A 23278-nucleotide genomic window follows, 5' to 3' on the forward strand; every position below is an offset into this window, starting at 1 on the left:
CTGAGATGAAGGCATAGAAAGTCTCATATCTAAGTTTGCCAATGACACGAAGATTGGTGGCAATGTAAGCAGTGCAGATGAAAACATAAAATTACAAAGCGATATTGATAGATTAGGTGAATGGGCAAAACTGTGGCAAATGGAATTCAATGTACACAAATGTGAGGTCATCCACTTTGGATCAAAAAAGGATAGAACAGGGTACTTTCTAAATGGTAAAAAGTTAAAAACAGTGGATGTCCAAAGGGACTTAGGGGTTCAGGTACATAGATCATTGAAGTGTCATGAACAGATGCAGAAAATAATCAATAAGGCTAATGGAATGCTGGCCTTTATATCTAGAGGACTGGATTACAAGGGGGCAGAAGTTATGCTGCAGCTATACAAAACCCTGGTTAGACCGCACCTGGAGTACTGTGAGCAGTTCTGGGCACCACACCTTCAGAAGGACATATTGGCCTTGGAGGGAGTGCAGCGTAGGTTTACTGGAATGATACCCGGACTTCAAGGATTAAGTTACGAGGAGAGGTTACACAAATTGGGGTTGTATTCTCTTGAGTTTCGAAGGTTAAGGGATGATCTGATCGAAGTTTATAAGATATTAAGGGGAACGGATAGGGTGGATAGAGAGAAACTATTTCCGCTGGTTGGGGATTTTAGGAGTAGGGGGCACAGTCTAAAAATTAGAGCCAGACCTTTCAGGAGCGAGATTAGAAAACATTTCTACACACAAAGGGAGGTAGAAGTTTGGAACTCTCTTCCGCAAACGGCAATTGATACTAGCTCAATTGCTAAATTTAAATCTGAGATAGACAGTTTTTTGGCAACCAAAGGTATTAAGGGATATGGGCCAAAGGCGGGTATATGGAGTTAGATCACAGATCAGCCATGATCTTATCAAATGGCGGAGCAGGCACGAGGGGCTGAATGGCCTACTCCTGTTCCTATGTTCCGATATAGGACCATTTTTAACATTGTAGCTGCTGCTTTCACAACCCATTTCAGAAACCTAAATGCCAGGTCTAGGTTTCAGTTTAAAGTGGACTGTAGAGTTTCTGCCCTAAAAAAGACAATTTAACAAGAGGATCAAAGTAAAGATCATGCATTTACCACAATACACACGGCAGGTAATAGAGGAAAAAAAGTTCAGACTGGGATTTGCAGGTATCAGTGGGTAGCACTCTCTTGCCTCTGAGCCCCACTCCAGAGACTTGAGCACATAATCCATGCTGACATTCCAATGCAGTACTGAGGGACTGCTGCATTGTCGGAGGTGCCGTCTTTTGGATGAGACGTTGAACCAAGGCGTCTTTGGTCTCATCCCCTCAGTTAGACTTAAAGGTTTCCATGACACTTTTTGAAGAAAAGCAGCAGAGTTTGGGACCTTGTTGGACGTCCCAAAGCGCTTTACAGCCAATGAAGTACTTTTGAAGTGTAGTCACTGTTGTAATGTAGGAAATCTGGCCGCCGATCTGTGCACTACAAGGTCCCACAAACAGCAATGAGGTAAATGTTTTAGGTGTTGGCTGAGGGATAAATATTGGCCAGGAAACTGGGGAGAACTCCCCTGCTCTTCTTCAAAATAGTGCCGTGAAATCTTTTACCTCCATCAGAGAGGGCAGACGAGACCTCCGATAGGTGGCACCACTGACACTGCAGCGCTCCCTCGGTAATTTTTAAAAATTTGTTCATGGGATGTGGGTGACGCTGGCAAGGCCAGCATTTATGGTCCATCCCTAATTGCCCTTGAGAAGTTGGTGGTGAGCTGCTGCCTTGAACCGTTGCAGTCCGTGTGTTGAAGGTTCTCCCACAGTGCTGTTAGGAAGGGAGTTCCAGGATTTTGATTCAGCGACGATGACGGAACGGCGATATATTTCCAAGTCGGGATGGTGTGTGACTTGGAGGGGAATGTGCAGGTCGGGTTGTTCCCATGTGCCTGCTGCTCTTGTCCTTCTAGGTGGTTGAAGTCGCGGGTTTGGGAGGTGCTGTCGAAGAAGCCTTGGCGAGTTGCTGCAGTGCATCCTGTAGATGGTGGAAAGGTGGTGAAGGGAGTGAATGTTTGGGGTGGTGGATGGGGTGCCAATCAAGCGGGCTGCTTTGTCCTGGATGGTGTCGAGCTTCTTGAGTGTTGTTGGAGCTGCACTCATCCAGTCAAGTAGAAAGTATTCCATCACATTCCTGATTTGTGCCTTGTAGATGGTGGAAAGGTTTTGGGGAGTCAGGAGGTGAGTCACTCGCCGCAGAATACCCAGCCTCTGACCTGCTCTTGTAGCCACAGTATTTATATGGCTGGCCCAGTTAAGTTTCTGGTCAATGGTGATCCCCAGGATGTTGATGGTGGGGGATTCGGCGATGGTAATGCTGTTGAATGTCAAGGGGAGGTGGTCAGACTCTCTCTTGTTGGAGATGGTCATTGCCTGGCACTTATCTGGTGCGAATGTTACTTGCCACTTATGAGCCCAAGCCTGGATGTTGTCCAGGTCTTGCTGCATGCGGGCTCGGACTGCTTCATTATCTGAGGGGCACTGCACTGGGTGTATCAGTCTAGATTATGTGCTCAAATCTCTGGAGTGGGGCTCGAAACCACAACCTTAATTGTGTCCGTGACTCAACCTCACTTTGTTTTGATCCCAAATTTCGCACCTGGCATTTCCCTGATTTTTGATGGCTGCTTGTTTTCGGTGAAATAAATCTACAAATTGCTGCTTACCTGTAATTCTGAAAGAAGCTGCCCATTTGTTTTGACAGAAAACTACGTTCTGTAAATTGGGTCGAAATTAGGGTCACCACCTATGTTGGTTTGAGCTCAAAACTCTGCCTTTTTGAGCAGGGCTTTCTGCAAACTCTGACATCAGAGTTTGCTTCTTATAACACAAATTCAATCCTCCCATGTTGAGATCAGAGCCTGAATTAGTAAACCCGACGCCATCGAGCCTGAGGGGTTTATAAAAACAATTACAAAATTAAAATAAAAACAGCTTTAAAAAAAAATCTTGGATATTTATATATACTTGAAATGGAAAGATTTGCCGGGCTATAGGGAAAGAGCAGGGGGGAATGGGTCTAATTGGATAGCTCTTTCAAAGAGCCGACACGGGCACAATGACCGAATGGCCTCCTTCTGTGCTGTATGATTCATTGAGATAAAAGAACAGCCTGTGAAAGGTTATTTTTTGTGGAACAAAATTTCTTCAGGAAATAATAACTTTAGGAACTTAGTTTGAAAGGTTAGACAGTGAATATGGCAATATGTGTTCAGTTACACAGTCTAGGTTCACTAGAATGATTCCTGGGATGAGAGGGTTGTCCTATGAGGAGAGATTGAGTAGAATGGGCCTATACTCTCTGGAGTTTAGAAGAATGAGAGGTGATCTCATTGAAACGTAGAAAATTCTTAGAGGGCTTGACAGGGTGGATGCTGAGAGGCTGTTTCCCCTGGCTGGAGAGTCTAGAACTAGGGGGCATAGTCTCAAGATAAGTGGATTGTGAATCTTTGGAATTCTCTACCCCAGAGGGCTGTGGATGCTTAGCTGTTGATTATATTCAAGACTGAGATCGATAGGTTTTTGGACACGAAGGGATCAAGGAATATGGGGATAGGGCAGGAAAGTGGAGTTGAGGTAGAAGATCAGCCATGATCTGATTGAATGGCGGAGCAGGTTCGTGGGGCCATACTGCCTACTGCCGCTCCTGTTTCTTATCTTATGTTTTTACATATGTTGCTAAGTGAATTTTGTACTTAATATACAATCAACTCCTGTGCAAACCACTAGATGGCGCGTCTGCAGTGGCCCGGCACTGTCCTGCATTATATTTACACAGTAATGTTGTAAGATAAGAACAGGGGGAAAATGTTAATCTCTGTATGGGGAGGAACAGTAACCATTTTACGTCTGTACGGAATCTCATGTTGTAAACCATAATGTGTACTGAAGTGAAAGAGTTTAGGTTTAAAAATAAAGTAGAAATTATGGTGCATCTAATGGCATAACGCACTTACACCATTATATCCAGGGAACGATTACATTTCAATAATGGCGCACATCGTTACTGCGTCATTGCTATGGCGCAAGTTTCCAGCAAGTTCAGGCCCATTATTGTACCATCTGCCCAATTGTAAACACCTTCTGCGCTTCCAGGAAAATCCCTGGAGATGCTCTGGATCCCTGGTTATCAGTTTTAAAAAATAAACAATCATATTCTGGTGTTAAAAATATTAACAATTTTTGTGACGAGATGTTTAGTCTCCGAGTTCTGGTATTGGTACTTGGGTTTAAGTCACTATAACTGTATCCACATGGGGGCATTGTCGGACAAGTAGAAGTTAGACATTTGTGCATTGTGCATAACTCCTGACAGTTCACATGATAACCAAGATTTCAGCTATAGTGGACTAGGCTTCAACATACTTTAGGCCAGGAATGCTTCCCTGTTACTGCTGTAAGGCTAGAAATTACTGTTGTTTTAGTGCGAAAAACACATCATATGTTTAAATGGACTCAGTTAATTTAGCATACAGAGGAATATTATACAAACACATTAACTATTTGTCTGCTAATATCAGCAACTGTAATTTCTTGTAAAAACGCAGAGAATTCTATTCCTAGGCCGATGAGCCGGTGAAGATTTAAGTTCTTCAACTCAGCCGAGGATGGTTGACTCTTCGTCATTCTGCACTGCTTCCTCCTGGACCTATCTCACCAGATCACAAGATACTTACGGGTGAGGAAGGCTGTTCAGCCCATCATGATACATCTATCCAGAAGAACCCTACTCTTCCCCCCCCACCCTCCCCGCTATTGAAACATCTAGTTGTTTCTTGAATGATTCCAAGGATATCACCTTCACCGCTCTGCCCAGGAGCCCATTCCAAATGCTGACCACTATCAGTGGGACGAAACTTCAGCTATCAGTCCTAAAGTTACTTTTTACTAGTTTGAACCTGTGTCCCACAGTTCAATTTAAAGTAGTATTCTGGATCAAACTTTTCCTTACCATTTACTCTCTTGTACGGCTCTAGACGTCCGAAGAGTCGAAGTTCATTACAGGCAGGTATCAGGTGGAACCATCGTGACACCCGTCTGGTGTGCTTGGCACGAGACCCAAGCCATTTTCATGCTCAGGCCTCATTTGCGCCTGATTGGTGAGCTGTATGTGCTGAACCATGCAGATAAACTGTAGGTTGGAGGTTAAAGGGGGAGGGGAGAGGCAACGGCGGGGGATGGGCACTAAGGGACCGACAATTGGGTGGGAAGATTTTTTAAAAATTCGTTCATGGGATGTGGGCGTCGCTGGCGAGGCTGGCATTTATTGCCCATCCCTAATTGCTCTTGAGAAGGTGGTGGTGAGCCGCCTTCTTGAACCGCTGCAGTCTGTGTGGTGAAGGTTCTCCCACAGTGTTGTTAGGAAGGGAGTTCCAGGATTTTGACCCAGCGACGATGAAGGAACGGCGATATATTTCCAAGTCGGGATGGTGTGTGACTTGGAGGGGAACGTGCAGGTGGTGTTGTTCCCATGTACCTACTGCTCTTGCCCTTCTAGGTGGTAGAGGTTGCGGGTTTGTGAGGTGCTGTCGAAGAAGCCTTGGCAAGTTGCTGCAGTGCATCCTGTGGATTGCACACACTGCAGCCACGGTGGTGAAGGGAGTGAATGTTTAGGGTGGTGGATGGGGTGCCAATCAAGCGGGCTGCTTTGTCCTGGATGGTGTCGAACTTCTTGAGTGTTGTTGGAGCTGCACTCATCCAGGCAAGTGGAGAGTATTCCATCACACTCCTGACTTGTGCCTTGTAGATGGTAGAAAGGCTTTGGGGTGTCAGGAGGTGAGTCACTCGCTGCAGAATACCCAGCCTCTGACCTGCTCTTGTAGCCACAGTATTTACGTGGCTGGTCCAGTTAAGTTTCTGGTCAATGGTAACCCCCAGGATGTTGATGGTGGGAGATTCGGCGATGGTAATGCCGTTGAATGTCAAGGGGAGGTGGTTAGACTCTCTCTTGTTGGAGATGGTCATTGCCTGGCATGAATGTTACTTGCCACTTATCAGCCCAAGCCTGGATGTTGCACGTTCTTGCTGCATGCGGGCACGCATGAAGAGTTGCGAATGGAACTGAATGGAACAAAACTGATTTTTGTGGGGTCAGGAGGAGCATTCTTTTAAAATGAATAGGTTAATGTCAGATTAAAGTGATCAGAAAACCTAGGCATGAATGTCAGTCATGTTGGGGCATCTCAAGTGAACGATATCCTTTCCTTCGACATTCACCCGTGTGCCATTTCCAACACAGGTCACTGGATGGTAAGCTGAAGCATGAGCCCAGTTCTCCCTCCCCTCTTTATCTGAAGCCTCGGGGCTCTCGGGTAAGTTATAATACCCACTTTGCGAACCTGACTGAAATCCGCTAACTCAGTAGAGAGCACCAGGTTAAATCTGGCCAGTACGGCTCCATTCTAGATCGCCCAGTGCAGTTACTCATTCAGCCATTGGGAATCTGTAAGTCCTGTCATTAGAGCTTCTTTATCCAAGTGCATTTGTGGTATCTGATTTTCTAATGGATTGTCCATCACCATATCAATCAAACACCGCAGGTAGCAACTGAGAATAGTGGTGAATGCCCATGAAAGCAATGGAAAGTCTTCAAGCTTATATGTGAAAAAGATTTTATTGAATATGATTGAAAATAGAGTTTCAACATAATACAATAAGCACACAGAATAAATAAATACCAGGGATTGGGTTACGAGCTGGAAAATATATATCCTGCTCCATGTAAAATATGAGGCAACAATACACATTTTACTCATGCCCTCCCCCTCCCACTTTGATCACCAGCTGGTTACTGTACATCCAATAATATGCACTCCAGTCACCAGCACCATAAACAAGCTCAGGGTTACCGTGGAAGCTGCCCCCCCCCCCCCACCCCGATACTTATTTTTGTCTCGTTGTTGGTTAGTTTGAACTCTACTTTTAAAGAAGTAAAACAGCAGTGGAGGCACAGTTTGGTAAAACACAAGGACGTGCATGTGACGCTGGAAGATGAATTTTCTGCAGCAAGGCCCCATGGTCGAAGGGAGTGCAGGTCATGCTGAGGGCACTACCTCTGACTCATGCTCTCTCCGAGTACTGCTCCCTGCTGGAAACACAGGACCCTTGAAGAACCAGGTGAGACAGCCAAGACTTAAGTGGCAACTAATTTCGGTGTAATGTGGAGAGAATAACGGGGACTTGCTGAACCTGGTTGCTTCGGTTTTCATTTAAAGCCTATCGCTTTGTAAGGCTTTTGGATTATCCTGTACATATGTAATGAGAACTGCTTGGTTATCACCATAACTTGTTCAGATACCTGGATGAGTGCAGCTGCAACAACATTCAAGAAGCTCGACACCATCCAGGACAAAGCAGCCCGCTTGATTGGCAGCCCACCCACCACCCTAAACATTCACTCCCTCCAGCACCAGCGCACCGTGGCTGCAGTGTGTACCATCTACCAATATGGGGCAATAATACACATTTTACTCATGCCCTCCCCTCCCCACTTCGAACCACTGCAGCAACTCGCCACGGCTTCTTCAACAGCATCTCCCAAAACCGTCACCTTCACCACCTAGGATGACAAGGGCAACAGGCACATGGGAAACGCCATCACCTCCAAGATCCCCTCCAAGTCACACATCATCCCGACTTAGACATATATCACCCATTCCTTCATCGGAGCTGGCTAAAAATCCTGGAACTCCCTACCTAACAGCAGTGTCAGAGAACCTTCACTACATGGACTGCAGCAGTTCAAGAAGAAGGCCCACCACCATCTTCTCAAGGGGCAACTAGGGATGGGCTATAAACACCGGCCTTGCCAGCGACGCCCTCATCCCAAGAATGAAATAAAAACAAGATTCAGTTTGATGGGTGAACCAGGTTTCCTTTGGATTATAGAATTTTACAGCACAGAAGGAGGCCATTTGGCCCATTGTTCCTATGCCAGCTCTCTGAAAGATCTACCCATTTAGTCCCCGACCCCTGCTCTTTCCTCATACCCTTTCAAATTTTTCTCTTTCAAATATTTATCTACTTCCATTTTCAAAGCAATCGTGGATTCTGCTTCCAATACTGTTTCTGGGCACTGCATGTCCTAACAACCTTCATTCCTCACCATGAACAAAGGGACAAAACCTTAAAATTAGAGCTGGGCCATTCAGGAGCGAAATCAGGAAGCACTTTATCACACAAAGGGTAGTTGAAAGCTGGAACTCCCTCCCCCAAAAGTCTGTGGATGCTGGAGCTTTCAAGACTGCGATCAATGTATTTTTGTATCAAGGGATATGGACTAAAGACGGGAAAATGGAGTTGAGGTGAAGATTAGCCATGATCTAATTGAATGGTGGAGCAGGCCTGAGGGGCTGAATGGCCTCCTCCTGTTCCTATGTTCCTAACCCTCTGCATTAAAAAAAAACTCCTAACCATTTCCTCTGTCAACCATTTAGGTTAAAACCTTTGTTAAAATAACACAGTCACAAAACAGCCTGAAGTGTAGGATACAGCAGTGGCACCCAATGGATTAACTGGCACAATGAACAGACACAAAACTGAATTGTTCAGTTTCTGTGTAGATCTGGATTAATTGAAAAGAAATTCTTCAAGCTGCAACAGTACAAATGTTAGACTATCTGTGTTAGGGACATCAAAATCGTTAGACGATAGTTAGAGCCAGGCCTTTCAGGAGCGAGATTAGAAAACATTTCTACACACAAAGGGTGGTAGAAGTTTGGAACTCTCTTCCGCAAACGGCAATTGATACTAGCTCAATTGCTAAATTTAAATGCGAGATAGACAGCTTTTTGGCAATCAAAGGTATTAAGGGATATGGGCCAAAGGCGGGTACATGGAGCTAGATCACAGATCAGCCATGATCTTATCAAATGGCGGAGCAGGCACGAGGGGCTGAATGGCCTACTCCTGTTCCTATGTTCCTATCATGTAGCAGAGAGCGTAAAGTATCATTGTAACTCCAGACTTCTCTGTTATCAACATGCACATGTCTAGCAAAACAGTTGGAAATATTTAGAACTTGTGGTATATAATTGCTACAATAAAAACAGACAATGCTGGAATCACTCAGCGTCTGTGGAGAGAGAAACAGAGTTAACGTTTCAGGTCGATGGCCTTTCGTTAGAACATCCGGAGATTCCGGGGATGTGGAAGCCCGGCTGATCTTAACCATCGGGCCTTTATTACCATAACGTTTACCGGAGTCCCGCCCCCAACCCAACCAGACACACATCCTGGACGCCAGATGGTGGGGGGCGGTGGAGATCGCCGACAGGCAGCCTGAGCCGGAGACCCGGGGTCGGGGGGGTTGAGGGGGTGGTGGGTGAAATCAGTCCGCAGGTTTCAGGTAAGTGGTAAGCGGAGGGTGGGAGGAGTCGGGGGGAGGGGGTGGGTCCACGTTTCCCCCTCCCGGCAGGTTTGGCCTGACGAGGAAGCAGTCACTGCTTCCTCCCTCCTCCTCCTCCCCCTTCTCCTCCCCCTCCCCTAGCTCGGGTCTCGGATTAAAATTGTAGGTCGGGTCCCAATGACATCATGGCCCCAAAATTCATATTTAAGGAGACGGGGTGGGGGGAGTTAAAATCGGGGCCTGTTAACTCTGTTTCTCTCTCCACAGATGCTGCCTGACCTGCTGAATATTTCCAACATTTTCTGTTTTTTATTTCAGATGCTCAGCTCCCGGGTTTGTTTTATGACATAATTGCTACAGTTTGTTATTTTTTTTGGTGTGTTTTTTTAAAATTTTGTTGCGTTTATCAAGGTGAGGACTGAAGGTGTTGGGGAATGAAACCCTTTCTGCTCTGGGCACTCTCGGGGTCAGTTTTGGCACAGTTTGGGTGCACTTAAACTGCAAGTTTAGCCTCAACGTGAAGTGATTTTGGCCGTGCGCTGACGGTAAACTGGCCGTGAGAATCAGGGCCCCACCCAGAGTAAAATGGAACGAGACTCCCTCCACAAAGTAGTCTGCGAGGCTTTGGTTTGACATCGTGTGATATGTAAATCCAGGGCAGTCTCAAACCATCGGATTCTCTAAACATTATGAAGAGTTTTGATACAGTGACTAGGGAACGACTGTTTCCTCTTAGTGGGGAGTCATTGATGAGGAATCATCACTAAAAGAGTGAGGAGGGGAGGTTAGGAGGAACGTCTTTACACAGAGGGTTGTCGGAGCAATGTCACAGGGAATAGTTGAGGCAGAGACCATTGCTTGTTTTATGGGAAAATAGTATAAATATTTGAAGCAGCGAAAGATACAAGGCTACTGGCAGAGTGTGGGGCAGTGGGATTAATTTTAGATGGCTCTAGCAAAAGCACAGGTATAATGGGCTGAATGGCCGTCCTTCTGCGCTGTAAACTTCCACGTGTCTTTTTAACCCAATTTAGATGTTTAAAGAGCCGAGGATTCTCCCCTCCCCTTTTCTCAAGATTTCAATTCTTGGCTGTTCCAGTTGAATTGATCTCAGACCCAGTAGCTGCAGCGTAAAGACTTCCTTTAGCTGCAGGGTAAATGTTCTTTTTACTCTGTCCCGACCATGTGTCTCAGCCCCAGTCTCAGAACAGCGCCCCTACTGCACCTGCTATTCTGTGGCCACTTTGACAGCGATAGCCGATTAGAGCCAACGCAGAGGCAGTTTTAGATACAGATTGTTCAAACGCACTTGACTTGGGATCTTTTGCAGCCAGCAGACAGAGGAAACTTTCTTTCCATTAGTCTGGACTTAATTTGAACCCAGGTCACAGAGGTGGAAGAGCAAGTCCTACCCACTGAACCTGCAGTCAGTTTCTTGATCAGTTTATAGCTGAAACCTTTTTCTAAACACTTCCAGCTTCCAAAATAAGTGTGTGTGTGTGTGTGTGTGTGTGTGTGTGTGTGTGCGCGCGCACTTAGTCTTGCAGGCATTTTGCTGAGCTTACAGTTCATTATAGAAGTGAATTGAGCATTTATCAATGATAAGACCCAGCGACTCCAACAAACAACGTAAAAGATTACATATTTAAATCACTTGAACAGACAAGTCTAAAATAATTTGAAAATAAAGAACTATTTAGATATAAAAATTGACAAGTAAAGTTATCAGCCTAGACATTACTGTTGGTAATATTAGCTGAATAGGTCATTCCTCTGCCAAGTTATTTTAGCAGAGACGTTAAGCTATTTAAAATAGTTTAATGCATGCGTTAAAACAGTGAACAGAGGAACGCCATAGGATCGTACTTTGGGGAGTGAAATTCGATTTGGGCGTGGACACAAAGTGGGCCGTATCGTACGGGCTGCCTGTTATACGCACTGGTTGACATTGGGTTCTGTTGAGGTCAAGACGAATCTCTAACACTTTTTGTTCGTCCACCAATATCTCCAACAGTCATTTCTTGGCTACAGTTTGTACCACAGCAGTCTGCATCAGTGTTGAAGATAGTCACAGTAGGTGGGGGGGGTCTCAGAAATACTTTGAAGAGCAATCTTCTCTCTGAAGTCTTATTTTTGAAGCTGGAGTTCTACTGGACAGTCTGAGGCATGTCACTCCAGGCCTTGGCCTTCTTCTTGGCAATGGCCAGCCATGGAGGCTCTGCAGCGGCCAGAGGAGCAATCTTCATATTGGACATCGGCCGTTTCTCTCGCTTTCCCATTCCGCAGCCTTGTGATTTTGGCTGTAAATGAGAACCTAACAAAACAACAAAGAGGGGGTCAACTTCACAATATCAAAAATACATCGCTCCTAATGTAGCCTGAAGCTTTCATCAGCCCCAGTAGAAATGATGTGCTTATTCGGCAAACTGTTTATATTAAACCAGTGTAAATCGATGACTGGTGACATTAAACAGGCCAAGTTGTTTTCAACTCCAAAGTCATCTTCAGTGAAGATCTTTAATTCGGCATTTACACCAGTGTTCTTTGATTTGAATTGTTGGAGTGCATGTTGCTGAAGAATTGAAGATGATCTGTCAGAAACAGAGTAAAACTTTTCCTGTAGCACCACACCCTCGGACAAGCCCCCAGAAGGAAAGAAAGAAAGAAAAAAAAATAGCAGGGCAGTTCTTCCCGGTGTCCTGGGTCCAATATTTACCCATCAACCAACATCGCTAAAAAACAGATTATCTGCTCATTATCACATCGCTGTTTGTGGGATCTTGCTGAGTGCAAATTGGCTGCTGCGTTTCCTATATTACAATAGTGACTACACTTCAAAATGTACTTCATTGGTTGCAAAGTGCTTTGGGGCATCCTGAAGTCATGAAAGGCGCTACATAAATGCAAATCTTTCCTTTATTAAAATATTGGAGAGGAATCCGATATGAACACATTGAATTCAATTTGCAGCTACCTGTTTTGCACCCGTAAAATGGGGGTCAGGCTTCTAACCTTTGCGTCATGATCTGTTGCACCTGATCTGGACCAGAAGTGCACCGGATGCCGTATTGGCTCAAGTGGCTTTTAGTCGTCCAGGACTCCTGCCCGTTAGGCCCCTTAAAAGATGCAAATCAGGATCCTACCCTGGTTGTATGACCCTGAATGCAAAAAATTCAGGTACAAATGGGCGGAGCTTGTGCCACTCAGGCCCCGCCCAGTTGTACCAGGTCTTGAGCGGCCTAACCTTTAACCGGACCGCTGGAGGCTGCTCAAAAAAAAAAGGCCCAAGAAATGATCAGTTTTTATTTTTCTGCTTATTTTACACTCCTGCTTCTCCTCGGCCCACAAAAAAAAAATTCCAGCTTGCTTCCGGCTTGTTGGAGGTCTCCTCTCCCCCACCCCGGAAATGCATGCCCCCCCACAACCCACCCACCCACCCTCCCAGACTCGACACACTTGAGAGCCGGCCGAATTCCCGCCCTCCCTGACCGGCGAGCTGCAGTGGGGAGTCTGCAGTTTGCCAGCGGCATTGAGATGAGGCCCGAATCCGAACTGGGCCCAGGCCTCAGGACAGCACGGATCCCATTTTGGACGCAAGTCAAATTTCTCCCACATTAAGCTTTCGTGCGTTAATGTCCCATGCCATAATTTCTGGGGAGAACGAGTGCAAAGAACAGTCCTCAGGTATTGGCGAACAGCCCATTACATATCGAGCACCTGCTTATTTATAACGGCACCTCCTGATTTTGAAAAGTTCCATTTAAAGTTTTTTTTTTACCAAGTGAAGGTGGACTTGTCAGCTTCGACTGGTCACCCTCTTTCACATTTATTTTCATTTCTTTGTTCTGAAAGCTGGGTAAGGAGTCTTTATTTCCAGCTTTTTCCTTTAGATGCTTTGTTACTTCCTAAAAGAAAAAAAGATCAAAGTTAACTGCCATACAACTCATTAATTCAGTAAAATTATTTGGTTTAATAACTGCCAATGCAGAACTAAACGTTCAGGCTATTTTTTCAATGAAGCCAATCCCTTAATGTTTCCACTTGCGGGGGAGAGGTCACAAATATAAAATAATTACTAATCAATCCACAAGGAAATCAAGAGAAACATCTTTATTCAGAAAGTGGTGATACTGTAGAACTTACTGTCACATGGATTGGTTGAGGCGAATAGTATAGTTGTATTTAAGGGGAAGCTAGATAAGTACATCAGGGAGAAAGGAATAGAAGGATATGTTGATAAGGTTGGATGAAGTAAGATGGGAAGAGGCTCATGTGGAGCATAAACACCAGCATAAACCAGTTGGGCCGAATGGCCTGTTTTTGTGCTACATTAAAGGTGCTATATAAATGCAAGCTGTGTTATTGTATCTAAACTTTAAAAAAAATTTGTTCCCTTTTTTAGATCCCCTTACACCACACACTGTTCCGAGAGGGCAGGCAACTAATTTACTCCCAGGACTCACTCAATGCTGCTTGTAGACAAGCATTATAGATGTGAAAGACTGCAGGAGGCAATGGACAGACTAACAGAATGGGCAGGTGGGCGGCAGCTGCAGTTCAAAGTAGGAAAGTGTGAAGGAATGCATTTTACAAGTACTCAGACCACACCTTGAGTATCGCGTCCAGTTCTAGTCACTGAGACACAAGAGGCGGTTCAGAGGAGAGTTACAAGAGAAAGTGAATCGGGAACATTGCTTCAAACTAAACCATGACAGTCGAACAAGGGATTCACCTAACAAATGACAAATTTAGGACTGATATCAGGAAGTTCTTCTTCATATAGTTGAGTGATCAGCACATGTAATGGACTCCCAGGTAGGACAATGGAGAAGAAAATCCTGGAATCATTTAAGAAACAGTTGGATGCTGCAGCAGGAGTAATTGGATGGTCTTTCGGGATGAATTAAATTAATGGATTCTGAACTAATTATCAGAAAAAGAAAATCGTGCGACAAACCTAAACTACTTATCAATCACAAATGACCTGTCTTACAAATATAACAGATCTTATATGAAAGCAGTTTTACCTTTTTTGTGTCCATTTGAACCAAGAACTTGTCTTCCTGAGGCTGAGATCTTTCCTGTGTTCGTGAGTGCTGGCCTTGAAAGCCCTTTTGTTTCTGTCTAGCCATGGAGATCCAGACTGGCTCAGAGGAACTGACTCCCGTGCTCGTGCTGTCTGTTGTAGCAAGTTTGGCAGGCTGCGGGTTCCTCTCTGCATAACAGATTTTGTGCAATCAAACATCTTTTCAGCAGAGAAAAACAAGCTGAGTGTCTTCTTAGATCTAAATACGATTGATTCAGACAATGCAAGATAAGGTTTTACTCAGAGGGTCATTGGAAGGTTTATCTTAGTTATACTGTTTTAACAAATGATACACCAATAAAAACTAGCTACCTTACGTTAGTTTTTGTACGCATTTGATATTTTTGTGTTAAATTAACTTCAATACTACATCATTAGATAAATTTAAAACAGAAATAGACAGTTTCCTAGAAGTAAAGGGAATTAGGGGTTATGGGGAGCGGGCAGGAAATTGGACATGAAGCTGAGTTCAGATCGGTCAATGCCCTGTGGGTGGCGGAGAGGGCCCAGGGGCTATGTGGCCGGGTCCTGCTCCTACTTCTTGTGTTCTTTAGATTTGTGGTTGGGATCAGATCAGCCATGATCTTATTGAATGGCGGAGCAGGCTCGAGGGGCCGATTGGCCTACTCCTGCTCCAATTTCTTATGTTCTTATGTTCTTATGTTTGCATGAACATCAAGAAATCACACAATGCAACCACGGTGTTGTTCACTCATCAATAGTAACGCAGTTGAACAGACAGCAGTCATTATCGTGCTCACCATCACAGTCCCCTTCAACCACTAAAAAATGAACAGCTCAGGCAATGGCTAAAAACAAACTCATTTTTCGCACCTGGTGTTTTACCGAAGTCGAGATGGGTTTCGCTATTTTTTCTTTCATTCTTTTCTCGAGTAACACTGTATTTTTCTTGCGTTACTAACTCAGTTGAAGCGTCCACTGAATGAGCTTTTCCCGGCGGAGGATAACCATCCTTGTGACTTTCGGGCACTAATTTGGCTGCATTTTTCCCGTTGTCCTTTTCAGTTCTGCTCATCAAAACATCGTCCACTTGCCCGCCTGTCACAGCATCACCTCTCTCAAGCACTGGAATCTGTGTTGCTGTGCACGGTATCATTCCCTTATGTTCCTGCCTTTCAGCTACCTGATGTTCAAAGTTACTTTCAGTAGAGTATTTGTAAAGAGGTGAGGTTCTTCTGAGTTTGACGCCAAATGGGTTTCCTTTGGTATCGAGTTGAGTTTTTGTTTTCTGTTTCAGAAGACATGATTTGTCAGTAGGAGCTGGTTCAGTTTCATCTGATTTCATTCTCAACGGCTGATTAAGAAACTGTTGATATTTCATGGAACTTCCTGTATCTTGATTTGATGCTGCTTCATTTGCATTCTCTTCAGATATGTTTTCACAATTCTCCGATTTCGGTGCTGTCAAAGGACTACAATTTGTGTCCAAACCTTCATTTTTTCGATTGGCCTCCAATATGGACCTCTGCCAGGCAGATGCAATTGAGAACTTGACTGAACCTTGATTAACAGACCTGTGATCTTCCTGTAACAACTCATCAGACATTGAAAGCTCAGTCTGTTCCTGACTGCAAAGTAATTGTGGAGTGGAAGGGTCAGATTGGATTACTAAATCTTCAAGTGGAACTTGTGATGTAAAACCAATATCCTTTGTCAATTCATTGCTTGGAGCCGGGATGTGTTCTATTATAAATGCCCTGTTATTTAATACGGTCTCAACATCTGCCACTCCCGTTATTGATTCATCTGTCAGGATATTTTCTTCCCGTCCTTCCTTCTTAATGGGTGAATGAAAAGTCTCATCAGGAGGTGTGACAGAAGTCACTCCCTCCATTTGTTTAGAAGTTGAGCTATTTTTTGACTGTATTGCATTTGGAGCATCTTCCTCCTCACCTTCTTCCGTGTGCAGTACAACTGAGATGCCTTTCTGTGATGGAGGTTTGTCGGCAGCAGAGGGAAGCAATTCCTCCTCAGCATTCTCCAATGTGGTGTTTTCACTAGATTTAGTTACACCTTTTGCCTGATCTTTTGTCTCAGAACATTCTGCTGATGCAGTAATGGCTGTTGGTGTCGTGGAGGAGGGAAAAGCAGTGTCTTCTTTATTGTCCATATTGGACTTTACTGAAGTTGACTTGAAGTCATCTTCGTGCATTAACAACATTTCTGGTGATAATCCTTGAATGATGGGTGTTTTCTCAGATTCATGTATGTCTTCTGAATCAAATGTCGCCTGAACTGAAGGATTAGGCAATACGTCTCCTTTCTGTCCTGTAGCGTTTCCATCAAATGTACCTTCAGGCACTGGTCTGCCACGAGAAGAAGCCTCAAGCATTTTGGAACTCTGAGAATTTTTTTCTGCAGATTGCTCTCCATTCGTTTCAGGAAACTTTGGACAATGCACTTCATTGTGACGGACATCATCGTTTAAATTGTCGCCTTGTGCCAACAGATCTGTTACAAATTAGACAAGAAAGGAGATACACTATTTAACATCATTTTACAATGACAAAAAGGACGTGCAACAGCTTAACTTTAATTTGTTGAACACAACAAAATCTTGGTCAAACCCAGTGCAATTCTCAGGCTTGGAAAAGTCATTTGTCCAGAAGCTGGTTTTGTTGGATTTTTGCTGTTTTCACTTTTAATGCTAGTTTTGCAGTTCATTCATTTAATGCATATTAAAGCACTAGAGCAATAGCCTTTATTCTTACCTTACCAATTGTGGATTCAGTCATTGTATCACCTTAATAGCTTATAAATCCCTAACTGTAATATCCAACCAATGTAAAACTCGATTCAGATATGTTTGCTCAGAACTAATGAGGTTTTGTCGTTGTGACTATTGTGGCACATTCAAAGAGATGGTGGAGACGTAAACAATACTTGTGACAGTTTAGCACAGCCGAAGATGCTAACAATAGGAAAGTTCTATCCAATCATAGAAAGTGAGACCGTTGTGAATTTTACTCATTTTTGTTTTAGTGACAAAAGATTTTATTTATCAACTTTGAATGATAACATGATATCAAATCTACGTTAATATAAAGGCATAACATGATCATGAGAAACCAACTGATGTAGGAAAACACTCACTGGTATAGTGAAAGGTAGTAAAAAAGAACAAATCCATCTAGATTGTGCTTTGAGGGTGAAGAAGGATGAACCCAAAGCTCAGGAATCTTCCAGAAATCACCTTCATAACCCAGTGGGGAATGTTTCTGGATTGTGGTGCTGTCACCTGAAAGTGACAGCTCTCATTCTGCTCAGCTGGAAAAGCAGTTGCTCCAACGAGGGTACAGGCCAATGTAAAAACAAGATGGTAATAAAGTCATTAAAAGTGACCAGATCTTGGGGATAATCACTGGTTGGCCCTCAGCTGGAGTCTGTGGTCCAATTCTGGGCACCATGCTTTAGGAAGGATGTCCAGGCCTTGGAGAGGGTGCAGAGGAGATTTACTATAATTATACCAAGAATGAGGGACTTCAGTTATGTGGAGTGACTGGAGCGGCTGGGATTGTTCTCCTTAGAGTAGGGAAGGTTAAGAGGAGATTTAATAGAGGCGTTCAAAATTCTGAGGGGTTTTGACAGAATAAATAAGGAGAAACCGTTTCTACCCGGAGGAGGGTCGGTAACCACAGGACACAGATATAAGATAATTGGCAAAAGAACCAGAGGGGAGATGAGGAGAATTTTTTTAACGCAGCAAGTTGTTATGATCTGGAATGCACTGCCTGAAAGGGTGGTGGCAGCAGATTCAATAGTAACTTTCAAAAGGGAATTAGATAAATACTTGAAAAAGAGAACATTTGCAGAGCTAAGGGGAAAGAGCAGGGGAGTGGGGCTAATTGGATAGTTCTAAGAGCCAGCACAGGCACGAAGGGGCCAAATGGCCTCCTTCTGCGGCATAAGATTCTATGACCGAGGCCTTGTCCACAGTGAAAAATATGAGTAATCCTATTCCCAAGTCATCTTCTGTAGGGGATTATGTGTTTAGCAATATTTTGTTTGTTTATACCCACGAGCTAGTCTGGCCAGTCAGAAATTCATGAATGTTAGCAAAGGAACAATGCTCCTTAAAATGGATTTCCATTCTTTACTGCCATTGGTCAGCAGTGAAAGTCGCTAAATACAAATGTCTGACTTGATTCTCGCCAACAATTTTATATCTTAGGAACTTTATAAAAACAATTTCTATGTTTACACCTCATATGTGTATCATATTATGAAATTATACAATGAATGGAGAGAAAATGCACTTATATTTACATAGCACCTTATCACATATTTTTCAGATACTTCTCAAAATACTTTACATACAATGAAATACTTTGAAGTGCTGTGACTGTTGTTATGCAGGCGTTTTGCACACAGCAAGATCCCACAAACAATAATGAGAGAAATGACCATTATGGAGCAATGTTGTCCAGGACATCTCCCTTCTCGTCCTTGAATAGTAACATGGGATTCAACAGGGCCGTGATTTAGCCTCTCATTTGAACAACCAATAATGCAACACTCCCTCAATACTACACTGCAGCATCAGCCTACATTATATGCTCTAGTTCTGGAGTGGGGCTTGAACCCATAACCTTCAGACTCTGAGGCAAAAGTGCTACCAGCTTCCACAAGTTATTTAATCATTACTTGGACTGAAGAGTGCTATACAAAACATATATTTCTTAATGACATATATCTAGTCAGTATTTTCTTTCATTTGATATTTAATTAAAGCTGATAGCAAAAATGTCATACCAATTTCTTTCTTATTTTCATCCGGCGAATTAGTTGCAGTGGGTGTGACTCGATCTTTTTCATCTTTCCTTTCAAACAAAATAAATTTGGGAATCTTTGGACTTCCAGAATGTTCCCTCTGGTGGAAAAATAATATTACATACTTAAGAAAAGACATACTTGCTCTCGAGGCAGTACAAAGAAGGTTCACTCGGTTAATCCCGGGGATGAGGGGGCGGACATATGAGGAGAGGTTGAGTAGATTGGGACTCTACTCATTGGAGTTCAGAAGAATGAGAGGCGATCTTATTGAAACATATAAGATTGTGAAGGGGCTTGATCGGGTGGATGCGGTAAGGATGTTCCCAAGGATGGGTGAAACTAGAACGAGGGGGCATAATCTTAGAATAAGGAGCTGCTCTTGCAAAACTGAGATGAGGAGAAACTTCTTCACTCAGAGGGTAGTAGGTCTGTGGAACTTGCTGCCCCAGGAAGCTGTGGAAGCTACATCATTAAATAAATTTAAAACAGAAATAGACAGTTTCCTAGAAGTAAAGGGAATTAGGGGTTACGGGGAGCGGGCAGGAAATTGGACATGAATTTAGATTTGAGGTTAGGATCAGATCAGCCATGATCTTATTGAATGGCGGAGCAGGCTCGAGGGGCCGATTGGCCTACTCCTGCTCCTATTTCTTATGTTCTTACACATGTTCATTTATTTATATATGTGTGTGTATATATATATATATATATATTATATAGATAGATATAATATATATATATTTTAAAAATTAATTCGTGGTGAACAGTCCATGGCATTGAGTTGCTATTGCTTTAAGAATGTCGTTGTGACGAGAGTCTTAATTCTCCCCAGACATCTTATAATTTGCTCGCTAGCAGTGAATTAAGAACCCTAGCCTAGAAATTACTGATACTTTCGGCTGAACATTTAATGCATTCACAGGACATTGCTACATGTTCTATTTTAGTGCAGGTGTTAAGCCGTTTATTTTACAATAGAACAGCGGAGAGTGAATGTTATCTGAATGAATTAAGCATTTGCTAACATCAGCATCAGTAACTTCTAGGTTCAAATACACGATCATTTCAAAACACAAAGCCAATCATTGAATCTGTAGGAGAAAGGTTATACATATATTGCAGCAATGAACACATTATTTTTGTATGTGATTGTTATAATGATTACATTTATCATGTGAATTTGTAGAAGATGTAATTATTGTTAATATTAATACCAAAAGGGAATATATAGGGACATAGCAGTTTAGTTTAAAAAATATATAAATACCAATTATATAAGCTGCAAATTCTGGGCTAGAAATTCTCTTTAATCTTGTAACATCCTAAAAATATCAACAATCCACCCATACTAGACTGCCTTTTTAATGTTACATAAACAACAAACCACAGAAAACTGCTCACAGCTGGATGCAAGTCTTGTCAGCTAGTTTTAACACTGCCTATGGCAGCTTAAAATTTCTACTGTAACATCGACTCTTAAAGAAAAAAAGCAGAAGTATGTTTAAACTGGATTGGTTCAGATTTCTACGCAGTGTTATACCACCCATTGAAGTTGGCAAGAGGATTATTTCATAAAAAATGAATATAACGAGCTTCCAGGTTTCCAGTTCATCCAAACACAACTGTGACTAATCTCCAGTCCTGGTTTTCTCCAGTTTTCCATTCTGTTATTTAGCAGTTTTTCCCATAGAAAATTATTTCCATAGCTGGGAAGAAGCGATCCAAAATGTCAAAGATTTTCACAAACGTGGACAGGGTTTTCTGAGGGTGGGAGGGGGACAGCTTTTTAATGTGAACTTACTTATTTTTTCCACCCATTGTCACGTAAACAAGCTGAAATGAAGATGGCAGCACCTGTCCAACAGATTCATTAGTTGGTCGAATCTAGGTGGACAACTTCATTTGTAGGCTGATGATACTTTGTCTTGTACAAGAGTATCACAGACCCTGATCTGGCTCACTATTCCAACTGTTAAAGTTCTGTGATGTGAACTGGCTGAGGAAACTCCTGCTGACTAAGGGTTATAATTGAACAACAACAACTTGCATTTATATAGCACCTTTCACGGAGTAAAATGTCCCAAGGCGCTTCACAGAAGTGATTATCAAACAAAATTTGACATTACGCCTCATAAGGAGATATTAGGACTGGTGACCAAAAGCTTGGTCAAAGAGGTAAGTTTTAAGGAGCGTCTTAAAGGAGGAGAGAGAGGTAGAGAGGTTAAGGGAGGGAATTCCAGAGCTTAGGGTCTAGGCAGCTGAACACATGACCGCCAACGGTGGAGCGATTAAAATCGGGGACGCGCAAGAGGCCAGAATTGGAAGAGCGCAGTGATCTCGGAGGGTTGTAGGGCTGGAGGAGATTACAGAGATCGGTAGGGTTGAGGCCATGGAGGGATTTGAAAACAAGGATGAGAATTTTAAAATAGAGGTGTAGCTGGACCAGGAGCCACTGTAGGTCAGCGAGCACAGGGGTGATGGGTGAACGGGACTTGGTGCGAGTTAGGGTACGGCAGCAGAGTTTTGGATGAGCTCAAGTTTATGGTGGGTGGAAGATGGGAGGCCGGCCAAGAGAGCATTGGAATAGTCAAGTCTAGGAGGTAACAAAGGCATGGGTGAGGGGTTCAGCAGCAGATGAGTTGAGGCAGGGGGCAAGACGGGCGATGTTACGGAGGTGGAAGTAGGCGGTCTTGGTGATGGAAATGAAAGACTCGGTGTGAGCTGGAGAGATGCAGTCATCAAAAAAAAAGTGCTTGAAGATTGAAGAGTAAAATTCAAGGAGGAGAAAGACTGATCCACCCAAAACTTTACCAAGCAAAAGAAAAAGAACGAACTTTCATTTTGTCTGGCACTTTATTACACTTATGACTTCCCAAAGTGCTTCACAACCAATGGATTACTTTTGAAAGTGAGGTCTTCGTTCTTATGCAGCCAATTGCACACAGCCCACAAACAGCGAGAGAGATGAATAACCAGTTAACGTGTTGGTTGAGGGAAGCAACATGGCCAAGAAACTGGGAGAACTTGCTGCTCTTCTTCAAATAGCACAATGTAATATTTAAAGTTCACCTGTACAGCCAGTCTGAAGGGCAGCACCTCCAACCAGACAGCACTGCCTCAGTACTGCACTGAAATGTCAGCCTAGATTATGTGCTGAATTCCTGGAGTGGGGCTTGAACCCACAACCTTCTTGACTCAGAGATGAGAGTGCTACCAACCGAGCCAAGCTTATACTTGATATGATACAACGAGTGAGGTCAACCTTTCGAATCCATGCCAGTCTTTCCTGCAACTCCATGTTTGAACCTCCCGCCAATCAGGTTTCCGCCCCAGCCACAGCACTGAAACGGCACTAATCAAAATCACAAATGACATCCTATGTGACTGTGACGATGGTAAACTATCCCTCCTCGTCCTTCTCGACCTGTCTGCAGCCTTTGACAAGGTTGACCAAACCATCCTCCTCCAACGCCTCTCCTCCACTAGTCCAGCTGGGTGGGACTGCCCTCGCTTGGTTCTACTCTTACCTATCCAGTCATAGCCAAAGAATCACATGCAATGGCTTCTCTTCCCACTCCTGCACCATCACCTCTGGAGTCCCTCAAGGATCTACCATTGGCCCTCTCCTATTTCTTGTCTACATGCTGCCTCTCAGCAACATCATCTGAAGACATGACATCAGATTCCACACGTACGTTGACTTCGCCTGGTTCTTTCTCACCACCACCTCCCTCGACCCCTCCACTGCCGATTTGTCTGGGTGACCTGATCCTTTTTGCAACAAAAGCCAAGCAGGGCAAATCCAAGTCTGTCTGCGTGGACATGACCATGGCTTCCTCTGCCGACATAACTAAAGCAAAATATGGGTCAATAGGTTGTGCAATTGAGACCAAGAGACAATCATTTCAAACAGATTTAGCTAAGAAAATAACCAGAAACTTATTGAGGAAACAAATCATGAAAATGAAGTGACATGATACGATATCGAGACTGAATAAATGCCAATAA

The 23278-nt window shown here is 43.6% G+C and overlaps 1 protein-coding gene across 3 annotated transcripts in view; it reads right to left on the minus strand.

Moving 5' to 3' along the window:
- Positions 1–6638: 6638 nt before the first annotated feature.
- zgc:66433 (uncharacterized protein LOC321250 homolog) overlaps positions 6639–23278 on the minus strand; it is a 125542-nt gene continuing 108902 nt past the window's right edge. For 2 of the 3 annotated variants that reach the window (XM_067997303.1, XM_067997302.1), the window contains exons 8-12: positions 19250–19367; positions 15311–16948; positions 14418–14605; positions 13169–13295; positions 6639–11704 (exon numbers count right to left, since the gene is read on the minus strand). In XM_067997303.1, coding sequence (XP_067853404.1) covers positions 11538–11704; positions 13169–13295; positions 14418–14605; positions 15311–16948; positions 19250–19367 — 2238 coding nt within the window. In that variant the 3' untranslated portion in view covers positions 6639–11537. Of the gene's footprint in view, positions 11705–13168; positions 13296–14417; positions 14676–15310; positions 16949–19249; positions 19368–23278 lie in introns of those variants that run through there. The other variant, XM_067997304.1, reaches the window with a different exon arrangement.

This window comes from Heptranchias perlo, chromosome 15, assembly GCF_035084215.1.
Source record: "Heptranchias perlo isolate sHepPer1 chromosome 15, sHepPer1.hap1, whole genome shotgun sequence".
Taxonomy (NCBI): Eukaryota; Metazoa; Chordata; class Chondrichthyes; order Hexanchiformes; family Hexanchidae; genus Heptranchias; species Heptranchias perlo.